Raw genomic sequence first — 27,557 nt, forward strand, 5'->3', positions numbered from 1 at the left:
AACATGGTTATTTTTTTTATTTCATTATTGTTTTATTTTCCCCTGATTTTAAATGGAAACAATTTATTTCGCTTCCCTTCTGAAAATGGAAAATCTCTTTCAAGAAATTTGGAATCAAACATTTACCAAAAAAAGTGCCCCCCCCCCCCCCCCCCCCATCACCAAATAATGAGCGGCTTCCCACAAAACCTTTAAATTGCGGGTTACTGCACATGGTGGTGCTTTCGTGGTAGCATGTTCGCATAGAGTGGGAGAGGTCATGGGTTCGACCCCGGCCGGGTCAAATCCAAAGACTTTAAAATTGATTTTTGCTGCTTCCCTGCTAAGAACGCGAAATTAAGAAATAAGAGCAAAAGCTGGTCGGCTCGGAATCAGAAGAATTTGTCCGGGTAAGGTGACATGTCTTCCTTCGGAAAGTTACCTTGTGAACTAGCATGTTAAAAAATACGGCTCAGGGTGTCGGTCTAGTACAAAGCAGGGTTAACATTCATATCACATTACAGCTATGCATGTAGTTTGAAAGTTTGATTGGCTTGATTATAACTGTTTGCTCATGCATTTTAATTTAGTTTTACAATTCTAGTCATTAGATAGGCTGGGTTTCAGCTTGTATGGTGTTATTGGATGCTTGAACAAACATTTATACAAACAAAGCAAGAGAGCCAACCAAACCTTTAAACTACATATATTAATGGAATCGTATAGGATGTTTGCACATCATATAAGGATATTTGCACATCATATAAAGGTGTGTGTACATCATACAATGACAAGTGCACATCATATAAAGGTAAATGCACATCATATAATGAAAATTGTCAAAACAAGACAGTGTTGGCGTTCCATAGGATAGCTTATTTGGCAAAACTTTAAGTAATTTTGGTCCTCAATACTCTTCATCTTCGTACTTTATTTGGCCTTTTTACCTTTTTGGGATTCGAGTGTCACTGATGAGTCTTTTGAAGACGAAACGCGCGTCTGGCGTATATACAAAATTTAGTCCTGGTATCTATGAGTTTATTTATCCTCATTTTACGTAGATGTTGTTTATCGTGCCCAGAAATTAAAAAACGATCCTGGTAAACTTGTTAATTCTCTTAATCCTCTTAATAAACTTATTCTAAAATGAAACCAATTGAATACTGTAATTAGATCTTTGAACATTAATTTATTGGTAACAATATTGATTAAGTTATCAGGAAATTAAAAGCAAACTAAATATAATTGTTATATACATATGCACTTTTAGGATCTAGAATCTGTCGATACCTGTATCTTGGCATTACACAAGGTCACGTTTTTCTCTGACTGTTAATTTAGTCTTTACACTAAATCTATTGGATATTGGATGTGTACTGATTGATAATTAGTTTTAGATGCCTGATTTTTTTATTAGTTTTTATTGGCTTTGGGCCAGCAGTCAGTAACTTTGAGTACTGTCAGATATGTACTTAGTTTCTTATAGTTGTTGGGATGTACAAGTACCCGGCCACGTTCACTCTGTGTTTTTGTAAGATGAATTTCTATTTGTATCCATCTGATGAGTAAAGCCTTTTTCAACTGATTTTTAGCTCACCTTGCCCAATAGGGTCAAAGAGCTTATCTCACTACTTGGCTTCTTTCGTCGTCAGTTGTCGGTTAACTTTTACAAAAATATTCTAAAACTACTGAGCAAACTTAAACCAAACTTGGTCTATATCATCCTTAGCGTATCCAGTTCAAAAAATGAATTAAGGATGTATTCTTCTAATGTTTCAGTCTCGTTGAAATCTCGTTCTCGAATTATTTCAAAACTATGTAATATAAGTGGAAAATAGCAATGTATTTGATATATATCATAATCAAACTAAACTCTGTGAAAAAAATGGGTATTTACAATCAGTAGTTTTTGAGTAATAAATTTTTCAAATTTATTACCAATCAAGGCAGTCTATTTAGCCAAAACTTTGAGAAAATATGTAAGGGGTACATGAAATTTTTTTTTCCAGAAAAATGTCATCCCATGTCACTTTTGTCTTTTCAACTACTAAAATATGTATTTTTTCAATCATTAATAACAAAAAAACTTGAGATCATATGCATTTTGTTCTTAAAACAAAATAAAATCACAAATTTACAAAATTGGCAGCATGGTAAATTTGTCACGAAAAAGCATCAAAATATGACAAAACTTTCTTATATTTACACCTATATAATAGCCCAAAAATGGGCAAAAACTGATGAAAAATTGGAAAATCATCAAAATTGGGAACTTTCAAAGAGCTGTAGATAAACTGTAAATAACAAAATTGTTCAGCAAAGTAGGATCTACAAATAAGTCAACATTACCAAAATTTTCAATTGACTCTTAAAGGAGTTATTGCCTTTTAAATTAGTTTTTTCACAGTAAATTAAGTGGAGACTATTTTTGTAAAAGATTATGAAAATATACGAAATATTGACTATAACGTACCATTACTCCTTAAGGGGTCAATTGATAAACCTGGTGATGATGATTTATTTGTAGATCTTACTTTTATGTCTACCTGTGCGAATTTCAAACGCGCAATTTTACACCAGTAATGAAAACCTTCCATCCTTTATTGGTAGACTTTACATAGATAAATAAAATCGTATAAGATAAGTAAAATGAGGATGTTAAATTTGATGTATGCCTTTTTGTGCTTCTTCGTTACATTTGTTGTTTTTATAGTGATTAAGATGATAACATAATGTTGACTGCTGTACCCCTATTTTTGACATTTTTACTCTTTGAGTATGTTTGTTTTGTTCAAACATCGTTGACAATGTAATGGAATTTGATGCGACTGTCATATAAGTGAGAGGTTTAGGTAGCTATAAAACCAGGTTCAATCCACCATTTTCTACATTAGAAAATGCCTGTACCAAGTCAGGAATATGACAGTTGTTATCTATTCGTTTGATGTGTTTGGACTTTTGATTTTGCCTTTTGATTTTGGACTTTCCTTTTTGAATTTTCCTCGGAGTTCAGTATTTTTGTGTTTTTACTTTTTACTACCTTTGATAACAATTTACTGGACATGCTTGCTGTTACAGTTATCTCAATCTATAATAATATTCAAGATGACAACTAAAAACTGCAAATTACCAATACAGGGGCAGCAAATCAACAACGGATTGTCTGATTGGTCTAAAATTTCAGGGTAGATAGATCTATTTATTCATTGGTTCTTATGTTCCCCCTTTTTCTTTGGTAAAATGAATCCCTTAAAAAAGAAACGGATTGAAATGAAATTTCAAAAATAACAAACTAAGGAAAGTTACCTTAAAATTACCATTCATTACAGATATTTTATTTCATCATACCATTGTTACCTAGTTCATCAGGCACTACTAATTTATGATCGTTGTTTCTATTGTAACCTTTTTTGTTAGAAAAGTATACATTAGTAGTTATATCTGTATATCTTTAAGTTTTGTTACTATTTCCAGAAAAATATTCGATAAAGCACTGAGGATATGGTCCAAGGCAATTCCGTTGAAATTCTACTATGTAACGAAAGATCCTGTAATAAACATCCGGTTTGCTAGTGGAGACCATGGCGATAACAATCCCTTTGATGGAAAAGGTAACATGCAGCTCCCTTAGACTAAGTTATCTTGATAGTAAAACACGAAACTGGTTAACAGTTGCATGCCAAAATTTGGACTATGGCTGGCTGTTTATGAATGGTTACAATTATGTTATGTTTTATATAAAAAAGGAGATGTAGTATAATGCAAATGAGACAACTTTCCACCAACTATATATAACTGCAAGGCCTCTATAAATGAGCAAAACCATGCATTATGTTCAGCTTTAAAACGTCTTGAAATAACAAAAATAAAAGAATAATTCAAAGTTTCAAAAACAACACAAAGAAAAACAATAGTTTACTGGTGCTTATTATGCCTATTTTATATGTATATAATGTTTTGTTCTTTTATTGTTTATTTTTATGTGTATTGTAAACTTATTTTTATTTATTTATGTATACCTCCAACCACATTGGAGTACAAATGTGCAATATTCAAATAAAAAAAACAAAAAAACTTATTTTATATACTCCTGTGGTATTAACCTCTGTATCATTGTTTAGGTAACGTGTTAGCACACGCTTTTGAACCCGGAGAAGATCACGTTATCTCAGGTGATACTCATTTTGATGAATCAGAACCCTGGAGTGTTTCTACAGATTCTGGAATCAATCTTTTATCAGTTGCCATCCATGAACTCGGTCATGCCATTGGCTTATCGCATTCCTCTGACAAAAATGACGTCATGGCACCATTTTTTGACAAGATTCATCATGAACTTCAACTTAACGATAAACGCAGAGCCCAAGCTATATACGGTAAATTGTAAACTGCAAAAACCCTCCCCATTTTATATACATTTAATGTGGAGTTCGTTGCATTCAAAAACAGTAATCGTTTCAAACATAGCTTCATGAAAATGCAAAAGTCTTGTTTTTAAATCCTATACACAACTAATTATCAAATGCATTTTATTTCAACTTCAATTAAAATTGAGAATGGAAATTGGGAATGTGCCGCCAAAGAGACAACAACCCGACCATAGAAAAAAAACAACAGCAGAAGGTCACCAACAGGTTATATATTTCAAAAGAAAAATTCTCATTGTTGAGTGCATTCAAATTATTTATACATATTTCTCTCGCAAATGCTATTCCATACATGATAATACAAAAAAACGATAACATGTTGATGTATAATTCTTCATTATTGAAAACATGAAACTTAAAAATATGTTGTATTGAATTTCAGCAAAAAACTCCTTATATATACTATTTTCAGGTTTAAAGAAGAAAAGTCATAATATAAGATATTTAAAGTATATGAAGAAAATCATGCGTAGGAAGCACGTCCTTCGGGTACATTATAGGACAAAGACACCGGAACTATGTAGAAACGTTGATGATATTATCGTTGGTAAAATATTAAATATTACTTTCAGATTTCTTTTGAAGAATAAATTGAGTTGTAAATTTTATGTCTTGATATCGTTAAATAATATTTTATAAATCACTTTAAACTAATTTATTTTCCATAATTGGCCTCTTCAAATACGTAAAACGTTTTAAAGAGTTTTAGAGTTGTAAGTGGTATGTTTTAGTGATTCAAAATGTGTAACTCAGGTTTATACTAATTTTACCTCCTGCAAAGGTCGGTATCTTATTTTTGGAAAATATGACTCCAACACACACAATATTGTGCAGTGGAATTGCCCGAACCACAAAAAGCATGTGTAAAATATTTTCTCAACATATCATAAATACCATAGTCAAAAAACCAAAGAATGAAAGTAGAAATAACAATTGTTTTATCGTTTTAGAATTATATATAACAATGTGTTCTGATTAATTATAATTAGTATTAGATTATCATATTTTTTATTTTCATTTTTATGTTATGTTTATTTTATGTAAGCTAGCAGTGGTCAGGAGTATATTGTCAGCAATAACTTAGCTGTCCCATTAAACCAAACTGGAAATGGACATACGGGTCAGATCAAAGTCCATTCCCTGTCGAACTTTTGTGAAGGTGTCCAATCCCATGTCGATGCTGCAGTATACGTACCAAACGAAAAGAAATATTATTTTTTCAAAGGTGAATACAATTTGCTTACAATAATGGATTTTTTTTTAGCAGTAAAATAATATATTTTTTACTATTAATACGATTAAATTCTATATAAAAGATCTGTCACAGTTATGCACGAAACATTTGCCAGTAAAAAATACCAGTAAGCAACAACCAATTAAAACATAAAATAGCAATATAGCAATACTTTCTAAATTTGCTAAATATACAATCAAGGTATGGAATTAAATTAAGAATAAATAAATTTGGTGTTTTTACTGTCTTCTGATTGGTTAAAATTATTAGTTTTATTTTCCATGTTGTCAATTTTGATGGCGACACGCCCACTCTGGCGTTGTGTATTCATACGCCAACATGTGTGTACGTTGTTATTGTTAATATAAATAATATAAAAAGTTCTTTGAGCCTTATTTTTATAGAAATTTATTTATAATGAATGTCAATAATTTATTTTGATTTTATTGAACCATAAAACTAATTTTTGACTCTTCACATTTTACATAATCCGCTTCGCTGATTATTCAATGTGAAGATTCAAAAATTAGTTTAATGGTTCAATAAATTCAAAATAGATAATAGAAATGGAAGTATTCATTGATTGATTGTTGTTTATAAAAGTCATGTAGCTAATGATACTTCATGTATATACTGGACAAGAACACTCGGGGCAGCAATACATTCAATGGGTAGAAGATGAATAGGTGGTCAACGGGAAATTTAACAGCCTCTGGATAAGGGGTTTTTGGATAAAAAAAAGCATTTTTTTCTTTAAGCAAGACATCTGTGTACCCCTCAACGAGTTGTAGCAAGCCTTTTCAACACACAGAGAGCTTTGCATACTCCCTTTATAAGTCGTATGATTTTACATATCAATTTTATCGGACAGACGTGTCTTGGTATTTATACATCCCACACATATGGCGTATTATTAGGCTCAAAATTATATTGTGTTGCAAATGTTATATTAAATACCGCAAATGCTATATAATAGATATAGCAAATGCTACAAATAATACTGCAAATGCGGCAATTGTAACTGCAATGTGTATTTTAGATGATATATTATGGAAATGTGATGTTGATAACCCAACTTCCGTTTCCAAGACGGAGGTTCCATTCCATAGGAAACACGGACCACCAAGAGCTGCTGTAATGATACCAAACTGGGGTAGAAAGGAAAGACTTTTCTTATTTGGTGTTAGTTTACAAATCCAGAATTATTACCTCTTAGAATCCCTTCAAATCATTTCATCTTCACAAAATGTATTTTTCAGTTGCAAATTAGGCTCCAAGAATAGTTTAGCGTATTTATGTATTATATATTTTAAAAAAATTATGCTGTCAAAGCTATATGGCGGTTAAAATTTTCATCAACATTATCACAACTGAATGGCGTATTCATTCATATACTGAAATGCATAAACAATGTTGAATACCTATCTATCATGGCTATTTATCTTTTTGTTACGTATTCGTGCAATTATTTTTGTTACGTATTCATGCATTTATAAATCAAATCAAATCAAATCAAATAATTTTATTGGTGTAAATTCCAAAACAGGAATGATACCAGCTGACATTTACAGAATACAAATACAAATAAAAAACCAAAAAAAATATATAATATACAAAAAGACACATATTTTATATCGACACTGCGTGGAGGTGTTATACTCATACTATAGTAATTCAAGCTATTACAATAAGCTTATATACAAAATACGGAGAAGCTTCGTGCTATTTTCTCAATTTTTGACATAAACCTTAATACCCATTCTTTATGCTTTAAACTTCAGGAATCTTTCTATTGGGAATGGAGTTTTTGGAACGATAATGTACGACCTAGACACCGACTTCGAATAAGCAAATACTGGAGGGGAGTTCTGGAAGGGTCAGGCGCCATTACATACAAGAACGGTTACTTGTACTTTTTCAAAAATCTTCAGTAAGTTTTCTGTTGATGTAGGACATTTTAAGTATTTCCTGATGTCATTCTGCACAAGTCATGTTTAACTTCCAGTGGCAAATATTACTTGGCATTAATATCTAAATTTGAGTCAAGATCTTATCAAATAATTATGTTTGTGAACTACCTTTTTCGGGTAAGGTCTTGGCATATATTTAATGTTGCTAAAATATTACGTAAAACGGAAATATTTTGTCAAATAATGTCAGTTTCAGTTGATACCTCAACTGATATTTCTACTAAAAAAGTTCTGAACAAAAGTGTCGAACAGCTGATATTAACAATTTCAATATATTAAATCAAAATCTGATAATCGACATTACTGAATGTACAGCTTCCGTTTTTGATATGGCATCGGGGACCAGACTCAAGCTAGCAGCGAGTTTTCAAATATGTCTACTTACCAAAAAGTCGCATAAGATTCATAGTTGTTATACAGCACAACATAATAAGTTAACAGACTAACTATAAGTTGGAAATGGCTTGACTCATCAGATTAGCATATAGACGAAAGACAGAGTACCGATCTAAGAGTACTCGCAGTTACTGAAATATGTAATGTGTGTAAAAGCCTTCACACATGTGGCAACTAATAAATGTTCTCTAATGATTTCTCGTATCACACTGCACGGATTGTGATACGAAAATAGTATAGTTATATTTTACTATTATTAAGATTAAAATATTCTTTTTATTGTTTAGGTACACAAAGGTACATCCGACGAAACGCAAAGCACTCAAAGGATATCCTAAATCAGTATCTGTATCTTGGATATCAAATGTTTGCTGGTGAACTGATTTTGTCAATCTTGTGTCAAAAGGACATTAATTTATATGTAATAAAGTAAACAGGTCTTATATTTATCTGCCTAATTTGTTTATATAAAAAAGGTGAACGATACCAAGAGGGGATTCAAAAGCAGTGGAAAAAACGCCATGACAAACAAACGAAAGACGACGAAAAGTCCAAAAAGTTGACATAACACTTCGTAGAAACTTAAAACTGGGCAATACAAGCCCACCCAGTTGTCTGCTGATAGAATACCACAACAAATTACTTAGACCGTTAAAGTTTTTTTACGTGCAATTGAGACATAATATACAAGTCTTTCATATATAGTCCCGAATATGGATTTTGGCTATAAATGGCATTAAAGAAGGTGTTATATGCACTTAATTCATTTTATCTATGTTTATTCATAGTTTTATGGCATGCTTCTTAAAGAAATAAAGTTATGAAATAAGAAAACAATATGGTTGTAAAGAGTAAAAATACTTATAAAGGTCAACGAAATACAAGTCACATCATATTATAACACTTATATTTTCAGCCGTTCAATGAACCGGTGCATTACGTTTGCGCGCATTACCATTACATTTGCGCGCAAAAATCATTACGTTTGCGCGCAGCTTTTGATTACAATTGCGCGCATTTTTTTGACAGGTAAACTCAGGTAAAATACAGGTAATAATACTTATTTGATTATAATTTGGTCAATTATTAACAAGTATAAGTTCTCATTCCGTTAGTGTGAGTCCCCAGCTCACCAACGATGAGCTTAAAGTGGGATTTCGAGAAAGATAAGTCCGTTTTATTATGCACAAGCACTAAATTCTAGAAAAATATAAAGGTAAAAATTCTAAAATGCTAAAACGTACCTAATTGTAAAGGTTAAAGTATTGATAAATTCATTTCTTTACATGTCGGTATACATGCCGAAACTCCATGTTAGTGCCTTGGTGTAACTTTACAAACTAACTTAAGTTATTTACTAATTTTAAAAACGATCACTATTCGTTGAAACACTTTTCACTCTGAAATATTCGCAATGAAGTTAGATGTATGTCTTAAGCTATACGAGTTTATAATGATCACTTTATAATTTGTTTTAGAATTTAATATGAAAATACATAATTTGAATTAAGAAATATTTTCCAAATTAATAATTGATAGTCATATTTATTATGAAAATAAAAAAAAAAATATTGTCAATTATAATTAATTTAATTTTTTCTTTATATTTTTACCTGAGTTTACCTGTAAAATGAATGCGCGCAAATGTAATCAAAAGCTGCGCGCAAACGTAAAACATTTTAATCCCCAAATGCGCGCAAACGTAGTGCGAACTCCGTCAGCATGCATATGTTTTTTTCTGTTTTTGAATAAATGCTATTTGACAAACGTTACTACTATATCAGCTGCTTTGAAAGAGCCTTACTCTCACGATAACGCGAAAAGTTATATACTAAGCATACAAGTCTTGGCTTCACTCCACGGCCGGGCACTTGTCTCTGAAAAAAAATATCTATATTATATATCTATATACCTATATACAACTTATGTTTCGTTTAAGTTTAGAGGTACTTTTTTTCAGAGACAAGAGACTGTTTCGCTCGTCGCACTTTCCAACCTTAGTATCCTAAATGTGATGTATATATGTTGTCATGGTGGATAAAATACATTGGCACGAATATATCGCGAAAATTTCTTGCCGAGTTCCTAATTAACAAATGTCCATAGTAGTTGAATTTGTTAACTGTGCCTAAATTGCACGGATCATAATGTTATACAAAAAAGGACATCGGAAACTTTATGTATATACTATTGGTTTGTTGGCACGAATATATCGCGAAAATTCTTGCCGAGTTCCACATTAACAAATGTCCATAGTAGTTGTTATAAATTGATTGAAAATTCGACGGAGAGGTTATTTAAAGCCAGAAACATGTCCTTTTGCTTTTTTTAAGTGTTTTTTTTTTTTGTAGGATGTTGTTTTTGTTCGATGCCACTTTCAGCACACTTTGCTAAATCACTGTTGTCAGGTTTAATTACAGATGAAGCAGAAGTAAATGTAGAGAACCATACGTGCACGAATTTTCAGTCTTATAATTTCCCCCATTTCTTTTGTTCTCTGTGTATTGATTTCGCTCACTTGAACAAACTTGTTATGTTGGTCGCTTGATTATCAGAGCTTCTATCATTGAATTTCAGTTATAGTTAACTGTACCTTTAAGATTATTGCACGGATCATAATTTTATACAAAAAAGGACATCGGTAACTTTATGTTTGTACTATTGGTTTGTTCTACATCATTGCAAATCGTAAAGGCCTAAATGAACGCTGCATGCCATTGTAGTCTTACAGTAGACCGAGGAGTGTATGTGCATTGAACGGCGTTTAAGATTTACTTTCTTATAGAAAGTCTATCTTTCGATTGTAAGATGAGTATTTACTAAAGGCGGACGTTAAGGTTTGTTTTAATTTTGTTACTATTTAGAGATTGTTTAGTTGCATCTGAACATCTAGGAGTTACCGGATCCGTGCTTGCATTCTACAACATTGAAGTTTGATGGGTATTTAAACAAACATGCGATTTTACAGCAAGCCTTTTTATGGTATTACAACAACTGGGTCAAAATCTCTTCTGGTGCACTGTTGGTCGGTGCTTTGCTTTTGGGCCAATTGGCATTTCATTTGCGCCAAAAAAATCTTTCATTTACGACACAAACCATATTTCATTTGCGCCAATAATACAGGTATATACACGTAAATTGTATAAAAACTGTTTTTTTTTTCAAAAAAAAGACTTTTAATGATAAAGACAGTTTTCGTTTCTATATAACAAAACACAATCATTAGAAATCAGTCATCATAAAACCATACAAAGTATGTTAAAACTTCGTTGAAACACAGTTCTGTTATACTTTGAACATATTTTGAAAGTACTAAAATTGCGAGACAGTTTTAACTTAAAGCATTATACACGACAGTAAAGTTATAATTTTGGCCGTATCAGTTTTATTCATGCTTTGCAAGTTTTATGGTACACCTAAACGTATGTGTGATCATAAAAAAATACAAACATGTTTCCTCTGTTTGTCTCTGAACTTACAATGTCTATCTATACACCTCAAACATGTGAACATTTTATAATTCTAAACCTCAGTTTTGTATTAGAAATGGGTATGAACAATTATCTTGGAGAAATACTGTAGAAACAAATTTTATTCACGATTCAACAATGAATATTTAACATTTCCGTTATATGTTGCCTGTATTACCTGTGAAATGGCACAAATAAAGTTGTTATATTTTTGCGCAAATGAAATATAACCTTGTGGCGCAAATGAAAGATTTGATTTTTTTTTAAATTGGCGCAAATGCATTTGCGCCCCTGTTGGTCTCTGACGGTATTAAAAGCCAAGTATCTTTGTACTTCGGTACTGGCATAAAAATATGGATATTATTAAATAGAAATCTGCATTACTTTGTTTCATTGCCCTGATTAAGCAGTGCTTTTTTGGTATTTTTTTTTTTATATAGGTACCGTTAAATTTAATTGCTGCATGTACAATTGGGACGAAACCTCTGCTGTTCAGTGGACTGTTAGCATCAGATGTATTACCAGATCAGTGGCTTAGTGCTTTGAACCTGGAATTTGTTAAATTGAAATTTTCTGTATAGCTTTGATTCCTTGTCCGGATTTGGCAATGCTTGTAATTCCATGTCAATTATATCTGCTCTTGTAACATTTCATGTTGGGGTTTTTAACTATTTTGATCTTGAGTACTACTGAAGAGACTCTGGGCTTGTCAAAGTGCACATCTGGTACATTAATAGCGTTTGATGTGATTAAATTAAAAAAAAATGCGTGCTTTTTATGCAGTATATATGTTTTTCTTCTAAATTTAAAGTTTGTGTTTTAAAAATTTTAATATTTTGAATGCAGTTCAATGAGTTGCATGCATACAAACTTTCATAAATATATTAAATACCACCCAATTACGTATACATAGAGTTATGAGTTTTCAGACAGAGACTAGCCTAAGTAAATAAAGCGCGTGGCTGAAATTAAATTGTTGTTTATAAGAAAATTGACACTTTTACAAAGAATTCTTTCATTTCCCCCCTTTGACTATGGTCCAACTTGTTAATCCTCGTTTACAAAGAATGTAGCTACAGAAAGGAGTACTCGATATACAAGTTAGCACCTTGTCTTTAAAATTACAATCTTATTTGATCAACTATAACAACAAAATAGAGCTAAGTGTAATCCAACTTAGGTTTATCTTTATCTGCTAAAATAGTAGCACACTCATTAATCCTATTTGATGGGTATTCTTCTATGATGAGATTAAACTTAACATAGTAAGTAATTTTGAAGAAAAAAATACGGGTATTTAAGCATAAGTATTGAAGGGTTGACCAGTTTAAACACGAACATTATTTCCTGTATTCCATACATACTAGTTATTGACACGTGTATAGTTAAATTTTACTTTTGAGCTTTTTATACAGATAGTTTGTCTGTTTGGCCTGGTCTTAATCATGCACTTCACCAATGGAAACTGATTGTGCGTCCAAGGAGGATGTTTAGAATCCTTACTCCGTTATATTATTCCCATAACTCTGTTAATCTTACTAGTATCGTAATATAAAAAAAAGAACCGAAAATCATCGGGATTCAAAATAATATTGTTACCATGCAGTTTTCCCTTTTTTTAAACTTCAGTTGCTCTTGCTTCATCTATCGTTTTACACTTTCTAAACATAAATATTTTTTATAATTTTGTAATTTTCTTGGGTTTTTTTTCTTGCTTAATTTTATACATATTTTTATTATACTTGCGCGATAAGAGTCTAGTATTGATGTCATGGTCAAGTTTTACACTACGATGAATACCTGCATACGTTTTATAAATATGTTGTTAGTGTTTAAGATTATACCTCACAGGTTGCAGAATTACCCATAATTCCCAGACAGTAATGATACTCTATGGCAGGAATGCTAATTAATTGACCAATAATAAACTGTGGCATATCTTACCTCGAGGAATCCTCAGCATATATCCATTGTTTTAATTGTAATACATAATTAATATACGCATATATTATGGCTTTCACACCTAGATTAATATATCATATGGTTAATTGCAATTTTATGTCTGAAATTTAATTGCAATCAATATGTATACAACTATTTTAAATTACTGCAAACTTATTTTTTTTCATGATGACACCCCTCTCTCACACACAAAATAAGTTTTAATTCTGGATCATTTCAAATGATGAATGTATTTATTTTCTCTCTCTCCATTCACCATCGGCAGCATATTATATGTTTTTTGTATAAAGTTCCTATAAAATGAATTTGCGTTTTAATTTCACGCTATTCTATCTTATATTTTCTATAAAATGCATGAAAACTTTTTTCTATTGACTTTAAAATATTGCTCGTATTTAGAGACGTTCAACTGTTTTATACGTCCAGATTACTCTAGCGATCGTCTGGATGAACCGTGCATGTTTAAAATTTATAAAGATACAATGTTAAAATTCTCCATATTATCACAATCGAAAAAAAGGTTAACAGGAACCATCAAAAGTGCAAGATAGGCAACACCAGCTACCAGAATCTTCTAAAAACTAAAACATTACAAGGAATAAAAATAATACTGAAGATGTGGTATGATTGCCAATATGACAACTGAGCTCCCAAAAAAGACTAAATGACATAGAAATTAACAACTATATGTCACCGTACGGCCTTCAATAATGAGCAAAACCCACAACGCATAGTCTTCTGTAAATGGTCCGGATATAAAAAAAAAATGCTACACAATTCAAATGAAAAAAACTACATAACCTTTTTTGCTATAATTTTATAAGCCATTATAACAGGGTTTAAATCACTCCGTGTAGGGTTGATAGAGATTGTGAAAATTGTCCTTGTCAGAATTTGTTTTTGTACTTTCTGTTCTATATGAACTTGATTAATGATTAGCTTCTGATGGGGGCGAATTTCTTCCGATTGATCAACTTGTGGCATGGTGTCTTTCCTTAGATAACGGTTCACTATGTAATATTATGAAATAAAATTTGAAAAAAATGGGTGTTCAGTATCAATGTTTTTTAGTGCAGTACACTATTATGAAGACTGCAAGAACAATATACTCATTATACTTATTACCTAACAAAGGGTGGAACTAAACTATTTGGGTGTAATTTGAAAATTGATATACAATAGAGAAATTATTTAATTTACTAAATCTTTTTAAAAAATCAATGTTTCTTTTCAATAAACTTTAATTTGAATCTTTTCATCAATTTAATCAATTTAAAAATACATTGTAGACAAAATGCGATTAGAATCTACTACAAAAACATCAAACATAAAATTTTGCAGATAATCCAATAAATTTGATAATTCTGATTAAATTTTAACATGTGATACGAAAATGTGTACAATAAAATTACTAATATACTATTGTGTGAAGGCTTGGGGGAACAGATGATAGCTTGGTATTATCAGTCAAACTTAATCCCAACTGAGAAAACATTCCTATAATTGTAAATAATTATTATGCAGTTTCTATAATTAATGAATAGCATGGTATTTAGCAAAAACAACATGTTACGGGTGACTGATGACAGCCAACTTGTCCTCGCAGGGTGAACAATAGAAAGATTAACACCCCTCTCATTAGGGACTAATAGAAAATACATATGTGTCAAATTCACCTAAACGGTGTTTATAAAAGTGATCAGATTAATTACCCCTGGTATATATACCCGATTTGGCATAAATCACTCACATTCAAAATTGTTCTTGGAAAAGCTTCACACTAAGAGACAGAAAATTCAAACAAAAATGTTGGTAAATCAGAAACCACAGAGAATGGCGTTTACCATTGAGAATCTGGCGAAAAGCAGTAGAGAAGAGAGTTTTCCAGAAGTACCGTTAACATTTCCAAACTTGCCGCCAATTGGATTTGCACCACGACTTCAGCTTCTGGATAACTACACTCCAGTCAAGCTGCAAGCAACTGTTATTCCATCCATGAGCACACCAAAGACGAATTCCAAAAGAAAACGGAACCATTCTGAAGTCTCGGACACAGAGAGTACCACTTCAAGCAGATCTAAATCAACTAGTGAAGAGAGTTCTGAATCATTTGGTGCATTCATTTCTGGTATGTATCACAGCATTTCCATTGTAAAAAAAAATCACTTTAGAATTCATTTTTTAAAAGTACACTGCTATTGTTCGTACGTGCATGCGTCAAAGCAGTCGTCTGCACATGGAATTTTAAACATTTGAAATTGCCGGCAAAAATGCGAGTTTACTTATTATACAACAATATAAAGAAAATGTCTATGTATTTTTTGGGAATAACATAATTATTTTTAAATCAATTTGAAACATTGATAAAGCGCATAAGAACCATAGCTAGAAAAGGACATATACTTAATTATAAAATGGGGAGTTAAATGATCATAGTCTAATATGAACATGATATTTTCCTCAAATATGAATATTTGACATTATTTTACATGCGAATTATGTAGTATATATTTTACAATTGAAATTCTCACGTGCTAAGTTTGATATAATTGAGCTATACAAGGAGAAAATAAGTGAAATTGTTTGATTTAGATTTAAATAGACTTGTTACGCAAAAATTGCATAATAATCTTCGAAATTAGTTATGTAGTTGAAAAGAATTTTAAATTGCATATGTTACTAACTGCAAACCAATAAAACAAATGCATAATTATTTATTTACTGCAAACTGCCACTCAGTAAACTCAACTAAAATTGTTTAGATCAAGAGAAAAAAATATCTTTATCTTAATGGTGTTGCTTTTTTGTAGATTCTGAAGATGGCTCTGACACATCTGGAAGGAGAAAGAAAGCCCGTACAGCCTTCACAACAGAACAAATTTGTGATTTGGAAAAGAGATACCATACACAGAAGTACCTTCCAGCCAACGAGCGCAGTGTTCTTGCAGAAAAGCTTATGCTTTCTGATCAACAAGTAAGTATACATTGTAGCTTCGGGAATATTTCATTTGATACGCAAATGTTATTCATAAATAGATCGGACAATAGCCTAATTCATATGCTTAATTTAATAAAGTATCTGATCTTATTTTTTACTATTTCATAGTAAGATGTGTAATCGATACATGTATATAAATATCTAATGAATTATTAACTAAGATTTATGAAGTCGGTATATGCCTCCACTTGCATATTTTATTGAAATACAAGTACCACTGTCTAGACGAACAAAATGATACAAAACAATTAGACAAAACAATTAGAATTAGTATTGTTTGTAGCAATTAAATTAAGCTGTCAATTAAGATCGAATTGAGATTGAAAATAATGCCTTTATGATAATTTTTATATTTAATGATATTGTTGTACATAATAATTATTATTGTTTTCTTTTCTAGGTAAAAACCTGGTTTCAAAACAGAAGAATGAAGGAAAAGCGACAACAAAGAGATGACGACCAGTCAAGATCATTTTTGTTACCAACAGGTGGCGTCGACATTGCTCAACTTGTTGCTATGGGAATGCCATGTCCTCCTCCACACAACATCAGCGGAACAAATATGTTACAACTTCCAGGTTTTATAGGAGCACCACACATGATGTCGCAACATCCGATGTCAACTTTCTCAGCGCGTAAATCACCGTCTGCCATTGTTCCAGGATACTACAACTCTCCATACAGTACTAAATTCGACAGAAGTTCTCCACTACTTGGGCATCATTCGTTTTGATTTTGTCTGTATATTATGTGAACTATAGTGCTATCTTCGTTAATGTTTCCAAAGTGCCAAATATTGTAATTTGAATATTGTTATTGTATTTAATGTCATGGTAAAATAAATAAATGGTATATAAATAGTGTATATTCATCTTTTTTTCTTGTTATGTTATATTAGGTTTTCCACATTGTACGTCTGTTTTCGAATGGGGTTCATTTTGTAGTGAAACATTTTTATTTATACGTGCCAAATTGGGATTTTAACACAGATTTTGTGTCTCTTTTGTTTCAAGTTTGTACATTTATAATAACAGGGATGATGAGCAATGAGACAAAAGAGAGTTCAATTGAAGTAAAAGTAAGCAATTAGATGGCGGCCTTTAACAACAAAACAACGGACTAACATATAATTTAGAGTTGTGAAACATGTTTTAGAGCGTTTGATACCCTTTCCCTAACCTGAGACAATAGAACAACAGTAAGACATAAGAAAACGTCGTAAAAATCTATTGCAATGAGCTTAATTAATTGTCAGTTGCATATACAAATGTAAATTCGTTATACTGACACAATAAGCCAATGCGACATGAATTGAGAACCAACATCCGAAACCTTGTAAACAGACAACTCAGACATGCAACACACATAACTTAAGTAATAAGAATATAAAAACGTTCAAACTAATAAAAAAAAAAAGACGCCAACAAAAACGCTAATGACAGTAAATAGACATAGACGCCAACAAACAATGTTTGTGTAGCTGATTGTACATTGACAAATACGCCGCGAAAGTAATTTTTGTAGTTACATATAATATATGATATACACTTTCTAGGTAAAGTTCAAATCAAGTTAAACACAAATACAATGGAAACACCACTGTAAAATCCTCCTGCGTCCGAATCGCACATCAGAACCCAAATGCACCATGGATGCCAAAAGTCAAAAATTCGATTGCGGGATAAATAATAACTGAGTCACGGCATACAACCATGCAAAAAAAGCACAATAGTACGAGAACAAATACAGATAATACTCATGGGTTTGTAGCCATATCTAGGGATATATTTTTTATAGTACAAAAATAAGTATATGCCAAATTAGAATTTTGACCCAGATATATAACAGAAACATACAAAATTTATTATCGTGTTATTGGCAATTAGGTAACTGCGTCACCAACTTTTAAACTAGGAAAAAAGGAAAAAGAAATGTACAATTTGTATTTCGTACATTATGATAGTTCTAAACATTTGACTACTCTATCGTTTGAATTAGTGTTCTCAACAATTTATATAAACTCGAAACTGGTTGGTAGAATTAGTTTCACTGTATCATATTATGAAAACATTACCAAGGAAAACATCTTTATAAATACATACCAAACAACAATTCTGTTTAACTGTGATCACTTCGATGCTAATACATAACGACTAAATGTATGGTTAACTTATACTTTTGGTGAATGTGTTATTTAACAGAAAGTGAGCAATAAAACTGAGCATCCTTAAAGGAAAATCTGTACTATTCTTACCAACACAGAGTCATTCTTTTATTCCAGTATGATGCAGACTATATACAATTGAATAAATTACACAGAGGCTTGAAGAAAAGAATGGTTGCCTCAAGCCTGTCTTCTTTCCAAAATTTATGGCATCACCGAACAATTCATACCTGTAAAGTAAACTAGTTCTTATTCAAATACTACTGTGAGCGAAACGATGGAATCCACTAGTTGAATAATACATGCCTTCAACCGACGCATCTGCTCAAAATTGGTGTTTTTTCAATAGTTCGTATTGCTGAATTATGTGTGTCGTAAATATTCTTCGACTTATTGCATTTGACGTCCGCCGGCCATACAGTAGGGTACATTATATTTTCAGGACTATATGTTTTTGTATTGTTATGAGTTACAATTTATGACAAAAATAAGCAAAGACCCATCGAAACAACATCTGATAAACAAATTTAATAATACTTTTAGATATTTGGATGATATTTTGGCTCTCAATAATGACGACTTCAGTATGTATATTAATGAAATTTATCCTGTTGAACTTACTTTAAATAAAGCTAATACTAACAATGACCACTGCTCTTTTCTCGATCTTGATATCTATATCACTAATGGAAAGCTGAATATTGAAATTTATGATAAAAGGGATGATTTTTCATTTCCTATCGTTAATTATCCGTTTTTAGATGGTGACGTTCCCTTGTCACCATCTTACGGTGTTTATATATCTCAACTTGTACGATTCGGTCGTGTATGTAACAATGTTTTAGATTTTAACGAGAGAAATTTATGTATTACTGAAAAATTATTACACCAGGGTTTTCGATATCACAAACTAGTCAAAACATTTACTAAATTTTATCATCGGTATAAAGACATCATTCGTAAATATAGCTCAACATGCAGACTTCTAATACGTTCAGGTATTTCACATCCAATTTTTTATGGAAATATTCTTTATAAAGCACAAAGGTGTCAGTATTCACCTCAGAAACTTACAAAACCTTTGAATAGACTTATTAAGAAGGGATATAATTACGATACTGTTGTCAAGTCATTAAAGATTGCATATTTTGGCGTTAATATTGAGTCACTGATAAGGTCTTTGCATCGGAACTAAACACATTTATTCTAAAAACAGTTGTTGGCATGACACGGGTTATGTTCTTCTCATATATGTTATGATGGTATGATACTAAACCCCTAACGGGAAGGATTGTGCCTGATATTCATATGATGAAATCACAATCTTTCAGTCAGTTTAATTGAAGTCTGGAGCTGGCATGTCAGTTAACTGCTAGTATTCGGTTGTTATTTATGTATTATTGTCATTTTGTTTATTTTCTTTGGTTACATCTTCTGACACCAGACTCGGACTTCTCTTGAACTGAATTTTAATGTGCGTATTGTTATGCGTTTACTTTTCTACATTGGTTAGAGGTATAGGGGGAGGGTTGAGATCTCACAAACATGTTTAACCCCGCCGCATTTTTGCGCCTGTCCCAAGTCAGGAGCCTCTGGCCTTTGTTAGTCTAATTATTTTAATTTTAGTTTATTGTGTACAATTTGGAAATTAGTATGGCGTTCATTATCACTGGACTAATATATATTTGTTTAGGGGCCAGCTGAAGGATCCTCCGGGTGCGGGAATTTCTCGCTACATTGAAGACCTGTTGGTGACCCTCTGCTGTTGTTTTTTATTTGGTCGGGTTGTTGTCTCTTTGACACATTCCCCATTTCCATTCTCAATTTTACTTATACAAACGCTTATGTTAATTGTGACACTAAATCCAAACAATCCTGTAGGGAGTGTGATACATTATCTGTAAGATAAAGAACCCCCTCCTTGTCTATGCATTGTTGATTTGTTCTAGCAAGGATTTGTATAGTATTCAAATCCTTGGTTCTATCAATATATATGAATGAAATATTTGCCACTGAACACTAAGAAAACAATCAAAATCATCTTTTGACCTGAACATTCTTGCTTTAAGAATTCACCTCCCAAGCAGTATTTTGGCCCTTGATTTCTTTAGCTGCACTTGAAATAAGGGTCAATCTACATCACTATGATCAATCGATTCGAAGGTATAATTGAAAGTGATTTGTCCCCGACGACATGTGCTCACTCGGAGCTGCAATGAAGTTGGAACAACTTGTCTCTTCATAGAAACAATGTTTACTTTTATAATGCCTGTATTTGAATAATGTTCAGACTGCATTTAATTTCATGTGTTGGAGTCTGTAAATTGATTTTGCTGTGACGTAAATGTTGCTTCGGTGTTGCAATGAATATAATATTGCAGTATGAAAGAGGAAGATTTTTTTTATGAGAAAACAACAGATATTTTAGCAGTAGTATTGATTACAGGGTCAAAAAAATTCGGAAAATACATAAATATAACCAAAATTACGGCCAGCAAACTTTCTTAATCAATATTTGATGAGGTTAATATAAACAATTTGAGACTGGACTGTGAATATCCCTTTGGGATCTTTCGCCTCTCTTCTGTGACAACACGTTCACTGTTTGCTATTTAAAATCATTAATTTGCCTTTATAATTGTCATGCAGCGTGATATTTTGAGTTTAATTTAAATGAAAAAGTCAATAAATCTCAAATATAGATTGTTCAAAATGGATTTTTAAAAACAGTTGTAAAATAATATTAAGTTTTAAAACTGATTAAATGTGTCATAAAGTTAAATTGAGCGACGATGACTGACGTATCAATTTTAATATAATTTAATTCGGGCACCTGTGTTTCTAAACAAGGACGTACTGTGTGATGTGATCGGTTTATTGGTGAAATTAGCAACCCTGGAGGACTATATAAAGCACGGAACAATAATATGTATTGATATAAGTAAAGGATTGTATCAGGGTAAGGCAGGAGAAAATTTACGATAAAGACGCTCTACCGATTTCTACTGTACTTTTAATTGTATCCAATTAAACCGCTCACAATGAAGAAGTTAACTTAGTAGGGAGGAACATTTAGATTGACTGTTACCGTTGCTAGAAGATGTGTGTGAAGTTAGCAGCCGGTTCGTTATTCGATATTCGATATTCAATATCCAACCGACTGCTAGCAGTCGGTTGGATATTCAAAATTAAGTTGAAAATAAAAAAGGATAATTCTTAATAGCATTAAAAGCATGATTTTTATAGTTAAAAGAACTGATAAGATACGTAGGAAATAGTTTCATGACCTCTTCAAGCTGTCGCAAATTCTCGTTGTTCTCGAATATAAACCCTTTTCTAATTTGCATATTTGTCTAAATGTAATATAGATTGTTGTCAATAAAAAAAAATCAAAGAGGTACAGTACTTTTATACAGGATTTTTCTTAAAAACAAAAACAAAAACCGATTACTCTAGAAAACAATTAGGATTATAAATAGAAATGTTTATGGAAAGCCCATATTAGAAATATATAGTGAAAAGCTACCTGAGACCGCTTAAATGAGGGTGAGACCCCCTGGTCATTCAATGTCCACCAAATTTTAGTAAATCATGGACTCTGTATATATAAAGGTTGTATCAGAAGGATTGCCCAGAATAATGTCATATTCGATATCTATGGAGGGCTTGTATTGTCACTTTTCAGCTAAAAATTATCAACACTTTAGGACAAAGGGCACAGGGCAATGGTGAGAGCCCACTAATTGCTCAATCTTTCTAATATTATGCAGACATTTAGTCAATAGGTAGATACACACGTGACTAAAAGAAATTTGGGTAGACTTACTGTCTTTTATGTTTACGGAGCGCCCAAAGTGCCAGTTGGATATTCAAAATATATAGTGAAAAGCTACCTAAGACCGCTTAAATGAGGGCGACACCACCCTGGTCTTTCAATGTCCACAAAATTTAAGTAAATCATAGACTCTGTATATATAAAAGTTGTATCAGAAGGATTGCCCAGAATAATGTCATATTCGATATCTATGGAGGGCTTGTATTGTCATTTTTCAGCTAAAAATTATCAAAATGTAAGGACAAAGGGCACAGGGCAATGGTGAGAGCCCCCTAATTTCTCAATCTTTCTAATATTATGCAGACATGTAGTCAATAGGTAGATACATACGTGACTAAAAGGAATTTGGGAAGATTTCCTGTCTTTTTTGTTTACGGAGCGCCCAAAGTGCCAGTTGGATATTCAAAATATATAGTGAAAAGCTACCTGAGACCGCTTAAATGAGGGCGAGACCCCCTGGTCTTTCAATGTCCACAACATTTAAGTAAATCATAAACTCTATATATATAAAGGTTGTATCTGAAGGATTGCCCTGAATAATGTCATATTCGATATCTATGGAGGGCTTGTATTGTCATTTTTCAGCTAAAAATTATCAAAATATTAGGACAAAGGGCACAGGGCAATGGTGAGAGCCCCCTAATTGCTTAATCTTTCTAATAGTATGCAGACATTTAGTAAATAGGTAGATACACACGTGACTAAAAGGAATTTGGGTACACTTCCTGTCTTTTATGTTTACGGAGCGCCCAAAGTGCCAGTTGGATATTCAAAATATTTAGTGAAAAGCTACCTGAGACCGCTTAAATGAGGGTGAGACCCCCTGGGTCTTTCAATGTCCACAAAATTTAAGTAAATCATAGACTCTGTATATATAAAGGTTGTATCAGAAGAATTGCCCAGAATAATGTCATATTCGATATCTATGGAGGGCTTGTATTGTCACTTTTCAGCTAAAAATTATCAAAATTTTAGGACAAAGGGCACAGGGCAATGGTGAGAGCCCCCTAATTGCTCAATCTTTCTAATATTATGCAGAAATTTCGTCAATAGGTATATACACACGTGACTAAAAGGAATTTGGGTAGACTTCCTGTCTATTTGTTTACGGCGCGCCCAAAATGCCAGTTGGATATTCAAAATATATAGTGAAAAGCTACCTGAGACCGCTTAAATGAGGGCGAGACCCCCCTGGTCTTTCAATGTCCACAAAATTGAGGTAAATCATAGACTCTGTATATATAAAGGTTGTGTCAGAAGGATTGCCCAGAATAATGTCATATTTGATATCTATGGAGGGCTTGTATTGTCACTTTTCAGCTAAAAATTATCAAAATTTTAGGACAAAGGGCACAGGGCAATGGTGAGAGCCCCCTAATTGCTCAATCTTTCTAATATTATGCAAACATTTAGTCAATAGGTAGATACACACTTGACTAAAAGGAATTTGGATAGACTTCCTGTCTTTTATGTTTACGGAGCGCCCAAAGTGCCAGTTGGATATTCAAAATATTTAGTGAAAAGCTACCTGAGACCGCTTAAATGAGGGTGAGACCCCCCTGGTCTTTCAATGTCCACAAAATTTAAGTAAATCATAAACTCTGTACATATAAAGGTTGTATCAGAAGGATTGCCCAGAATAATGTCATATTCGATATCTATGGAGGGCTTGTATTGTCACTTTTCAGCTAAAAATTATCAAAGTTTTAGGACAAAGGTCACAGGGCAATGGTGAGAGCCCCCTAATTTCTCAATCTTTCTAATATTATGCAGACATTTAGTCAATAGGTAGATACACACGTGACTAAATGCAATTTGGGTAGACTTCCAGTCTTTTTTGTTAACGGAGCGCCTAAAGTGCCAGTTGGATATTCAAAATATATAGTGAAAAGCTACCTGAGACCACTTAAATGAGGGTGAACGGACTGTTTGCTGTAGATCAGATCAGACCAGAACCCTAGGCCTAATATAATCGATGACCTAGTTTCAAATACAAACCGATCTATAGGTTGAAAGGAAAATATACAGACCTTTATCACGCACCTTCACACAGCTCACACAACTACCCCTTTTGATGTAAAATCCAGGTCCAAATGCATTGTTGATCGCTATTTCACACAGACAACTATGGGCTTCAACACCTCATGCTGACATGAATTGTCTTCGCCAACATAGGAAGGACTCGCATTGCCCTTTCCGCTAACATGGATAGGAATCCACTTTCTTTTTGATTGTTTTTCTTCAATTGGTTAGTGCTTTTTTCCACTAGAACCATTTTATAGGAGTTTGGTGATCTTTTTAATCTGTCGCGGGGTGAGCAACATCTTGTGTTCACCTTGCAGGTTTGTGTGGGATAATTAACGAATGGTGACCGGGAAACCTTTTTTGTCTGCTCTCTGTAATATTTAGATTGACCTTTTATAAAGTTCAAACCGTATTTCGATAGACTATTTATTCATGCCTCGCGAAGATGGAAGCGGATGGTGAGATGTTCTCTGCGGAGATTGTGGAGGATGCGATTGATGGTTCTCAAGATCACGGGTAAGTACACCATATTTTATGGGGGTTTGAATGATCTTTACCCCGGGATCGATTGCGGGGGGGGGGGAGCTTCAGATAGTGGACTGTTGGGTGCCGTGTATGTAGCTGTTATTGATGATGCCACTGTTCACCAGGATGCTGTTGATGCTTCTGATGCTAACAATGTATTCACCCTCTTTGTAACATTAGTTGCCCGATCAAATGTGTACAGCTGGGACAACATCCCTAATGCGCCTTGAAATGAGGAACTCAAAAGTCACGTGTAAAGAAAAAATCTCTGTGTAGTGATATTGGACATGTTTCTATCTTTAACAAATGACTGAACTTAATTATTTGTGGTGATTAGGAAAGTAGAGGAACATAGAATAAATGTGTAAAAACTATGGAGCTATTGAATGTGTTCAAAGTATTAAATTTTCCTACCCCGAAAATTTAACCACATATGTGAAAATGTCACAGCTTCGAAACGAGCTATCATACATATCCAAGTTTACGATATGGACTGAGCTACAGAAAGAAACGTTACCATTACCGCCTATGGAAAAACAATTAAAGATATTGAGCCAGCTGTCTCTTAAACCCCAATGTGGTGTTCGATTCCTTAAATTGTAGTTGGGGGAGGGGGTTGAACCGAGTAAAAATGCGACTGTCGTTTCCAGAGACAAGGATGGAAAACCCTTGTTTTTGGTCTGTGTTGTGGACGATTTGCTGCAACAGTGTGGTGTCCATTTATTTATTAAAACACGACGTTCAACTACTGACCGACCGATTCGAACTGGAGGCCTATGACTCCTACGGAGATTGGAAGTGCAAATGCTTCGGTGTTGGCGGGAACATAACGTTCGAATTCCGACCGAATCTGGATGTCCGCTTGGACTGATGACTTACATCGATGACAAACAGCGGCTACTAGTATATGTCAATGAAATCAGAGGGGTTGACACCACCGTTACTGAGGAGGGTGTCAATGTTGTAGAATTTCTTTCTGAAATCTACATCCTCCTCGAACTCTATGGCAACCTTGTTTTGTGAAAAAAAATCCGGCATTAAAGTCGACGGCTGAGTAGCGTTCAGCTTTGAGGGTGACATGGATATTTTGCAATCGACAGCGATTGAACACGGAAGCATTATGGGTTTTGTCACTATCTCTGTCGGTTTGAAAGGCAACGATAATATATCTTGTCTTTTCGCGACCACTATTGGCAGCTAGGCGGCAGTTAAACTGTGAGGCTTAGGGAACGGCTATGAAATCACACTGTCTCATGCGAAATCCACAGAGGATCGTGGATTTTTTCTGGATGGTTTTGTACAGTTGCATCTTGTTTTCGTCTGCAGGAGGTACGCTCCAGAGCTGGTAAGTTGGGCGACAGCTTATGGTTCGACTTCGTGAACCTAGTATTAATATTTTTGAAGACTTTCATCGAAGGTCAACCCTTCTGTGATTGTAAGGATGTCAGACATTATGTATTTATTTATAGCATTGGACGAAGTTACCGATGCCACGACCAGATATGAGATTGTTTAACTGGGTTTGGTTGTTGGGCTTTCTGCGTTTAACACTAAGCTGTTGATTGGGCTTGCTGCGTTGGTCAATGGGTTTTCGAGTGCGGGTCACTTTGTCAACGACATGGTTGACGACTACCACCTACCACTCCTATCATGGCTGCATTGGTGGCAGTGCTCATAGGCCTGCTTTTCAATGTCTTGGCAGCAGAGGAGGTGAACATGCGACCAGCGATACTGGCGATAGTGTCAAAAAAACTTCTACCACCGTATGCATACTTTCGAGCAAAACCTTTCTTAATTGAGGATATTACGATGGAGTTGCTTATATTCCTTGATGCTGATGTGTTCACCTTTCTTTATGGCATCGAGGATCGCCATAATCGCGTTGCGCACACCATTGTTTCCAGCACGGTATGCAGTGTTGCACAGGTCCAAGCGATAGAGGAGCTGGTCAAAGGCGGAGGGTAGAAACACTGTTTGAAGTCCGCTACAATGCTTATCTTGCTTTAGTTGTGAGACACAATCTTCGTCCACTTTTAGATCTTTATCGCCTTAGGGTTCTCGAGAGGGTTAATTGACTTGATACATGGCACCGGAACTGTTCAGGATCTCTGCATAGTCGACAAGGTCTTAAAAACTTCGGGCTCGAAAGATTCTGATTTCTTTTTCACCATTACCTTTCCTGAGGCTGTAGGCATATATCTATCGAAAGGTTAAAAAAACACACATGCATTTTTGCTCGTTTTTCCATAAATTGAATTGAAAAGGTCGAGCGATAATTTTTTTTTAATAAACACTACAATAATTTATGGACCTATGGGTGGTACGGATAGAAAAAAACGGACTGTCGAACAGATAAATACCATATAAAACATGCTAAAAACAATCTAAATGTTCATATAACCCCACTAAGGAGGCTATATTATTCTTCAATTATCTAAGAATCTATTTCATTGTACAAAAACTTTCATATTTAAAAAATTCACCATGGCCATAATACGACACTAAACTTCTAATTGCCTTGTGGTTGACGAAACACTCTTTGTTGGTTTTCAGAACTTCCTTGCTATAAACG

At 33.4% G+C, this 27,557-nt stretch overlaps 2 protein-coding genes and 1 long non-coding RNA gene across 3 annotated transcripts; all 3 read left to right on the top strand.

Annotated features, from left to right (window-relative positions):
* The first annotated feature begins 3,459 nt into the window (after window positions 1-3,459).
* On the top strand, window positions 3,460-4,947 carry LOC139518543 (uncharacterized). The gene is made up of 3 exons (XR_011663402.1): window positions 3,460-3,590; window positions 4,101-4,355; window positions 4,819-4,947. It is a non-coding gene; the product is annotated as an uncharacterized lncRNA (long non-coding RNA).
* A 199-nt stretch (window positions 4,948-5,146) lies between these two features.
* Window positions 5,147-8,435, top strand: LOC139521561 (matrix metalloproteinase-19-like). The gene is made up of 5 exons (XM_071315037.1): window positions 5,147-5,159; window positions 5,452-5,631; window positions 6,680-6,822; window positions 7,422-7,570; window positions 8,294-8,435. Exons 1-5 carry the CDS (start codon window positions 5,147-5,149, stop codon window positions 8,382-8,384), a joined length of 576 nt encoding a protein of 191 aa, XP_071171138.1. The 3' UTR covers window positions 8,385-8,435.
* Window positions 8,436-15,115: 6,680 nt separating this feature from the next.
* On the top strand, window positions 15,116-17,299 carry LOC139518544 (homeobox protein ceh-30-like). The gene is made up of 3 exons (XM_071310038.1): window positions 15,116-15,566; window positions 16,249-16,412; window positions 16,837-17,299. Exons 1-3 carry the CDS (start codon window positions 15,245-15,247, stop codon window positions 17,167-17,169), a joined length of 819 nt encoding a protein of 272 aa, XP_071166139.1. The 5' UTR covers window positions 15,116-15,244; the 3' UTR covers window positions 17,170-17,299.
* Window positions 17,300-27,557: the final 10,258 nt, after the last annotated feature.

The sequence above is a fragment of the Mytilus edulis genome, chromosome 4, assembly GCF_963676685.1.
Source record: "Mytilus edulis chromosome 4, xbMytEdul2.2, whole genome shotgun sequence".
NCBI classification, from domain to species: domain Eukaryota; kingdom Metazoa; phylum Mollusca; class Bivalvia; order Mytilida; family Mytilidae; genus Mytilus; species Mytilus edulis.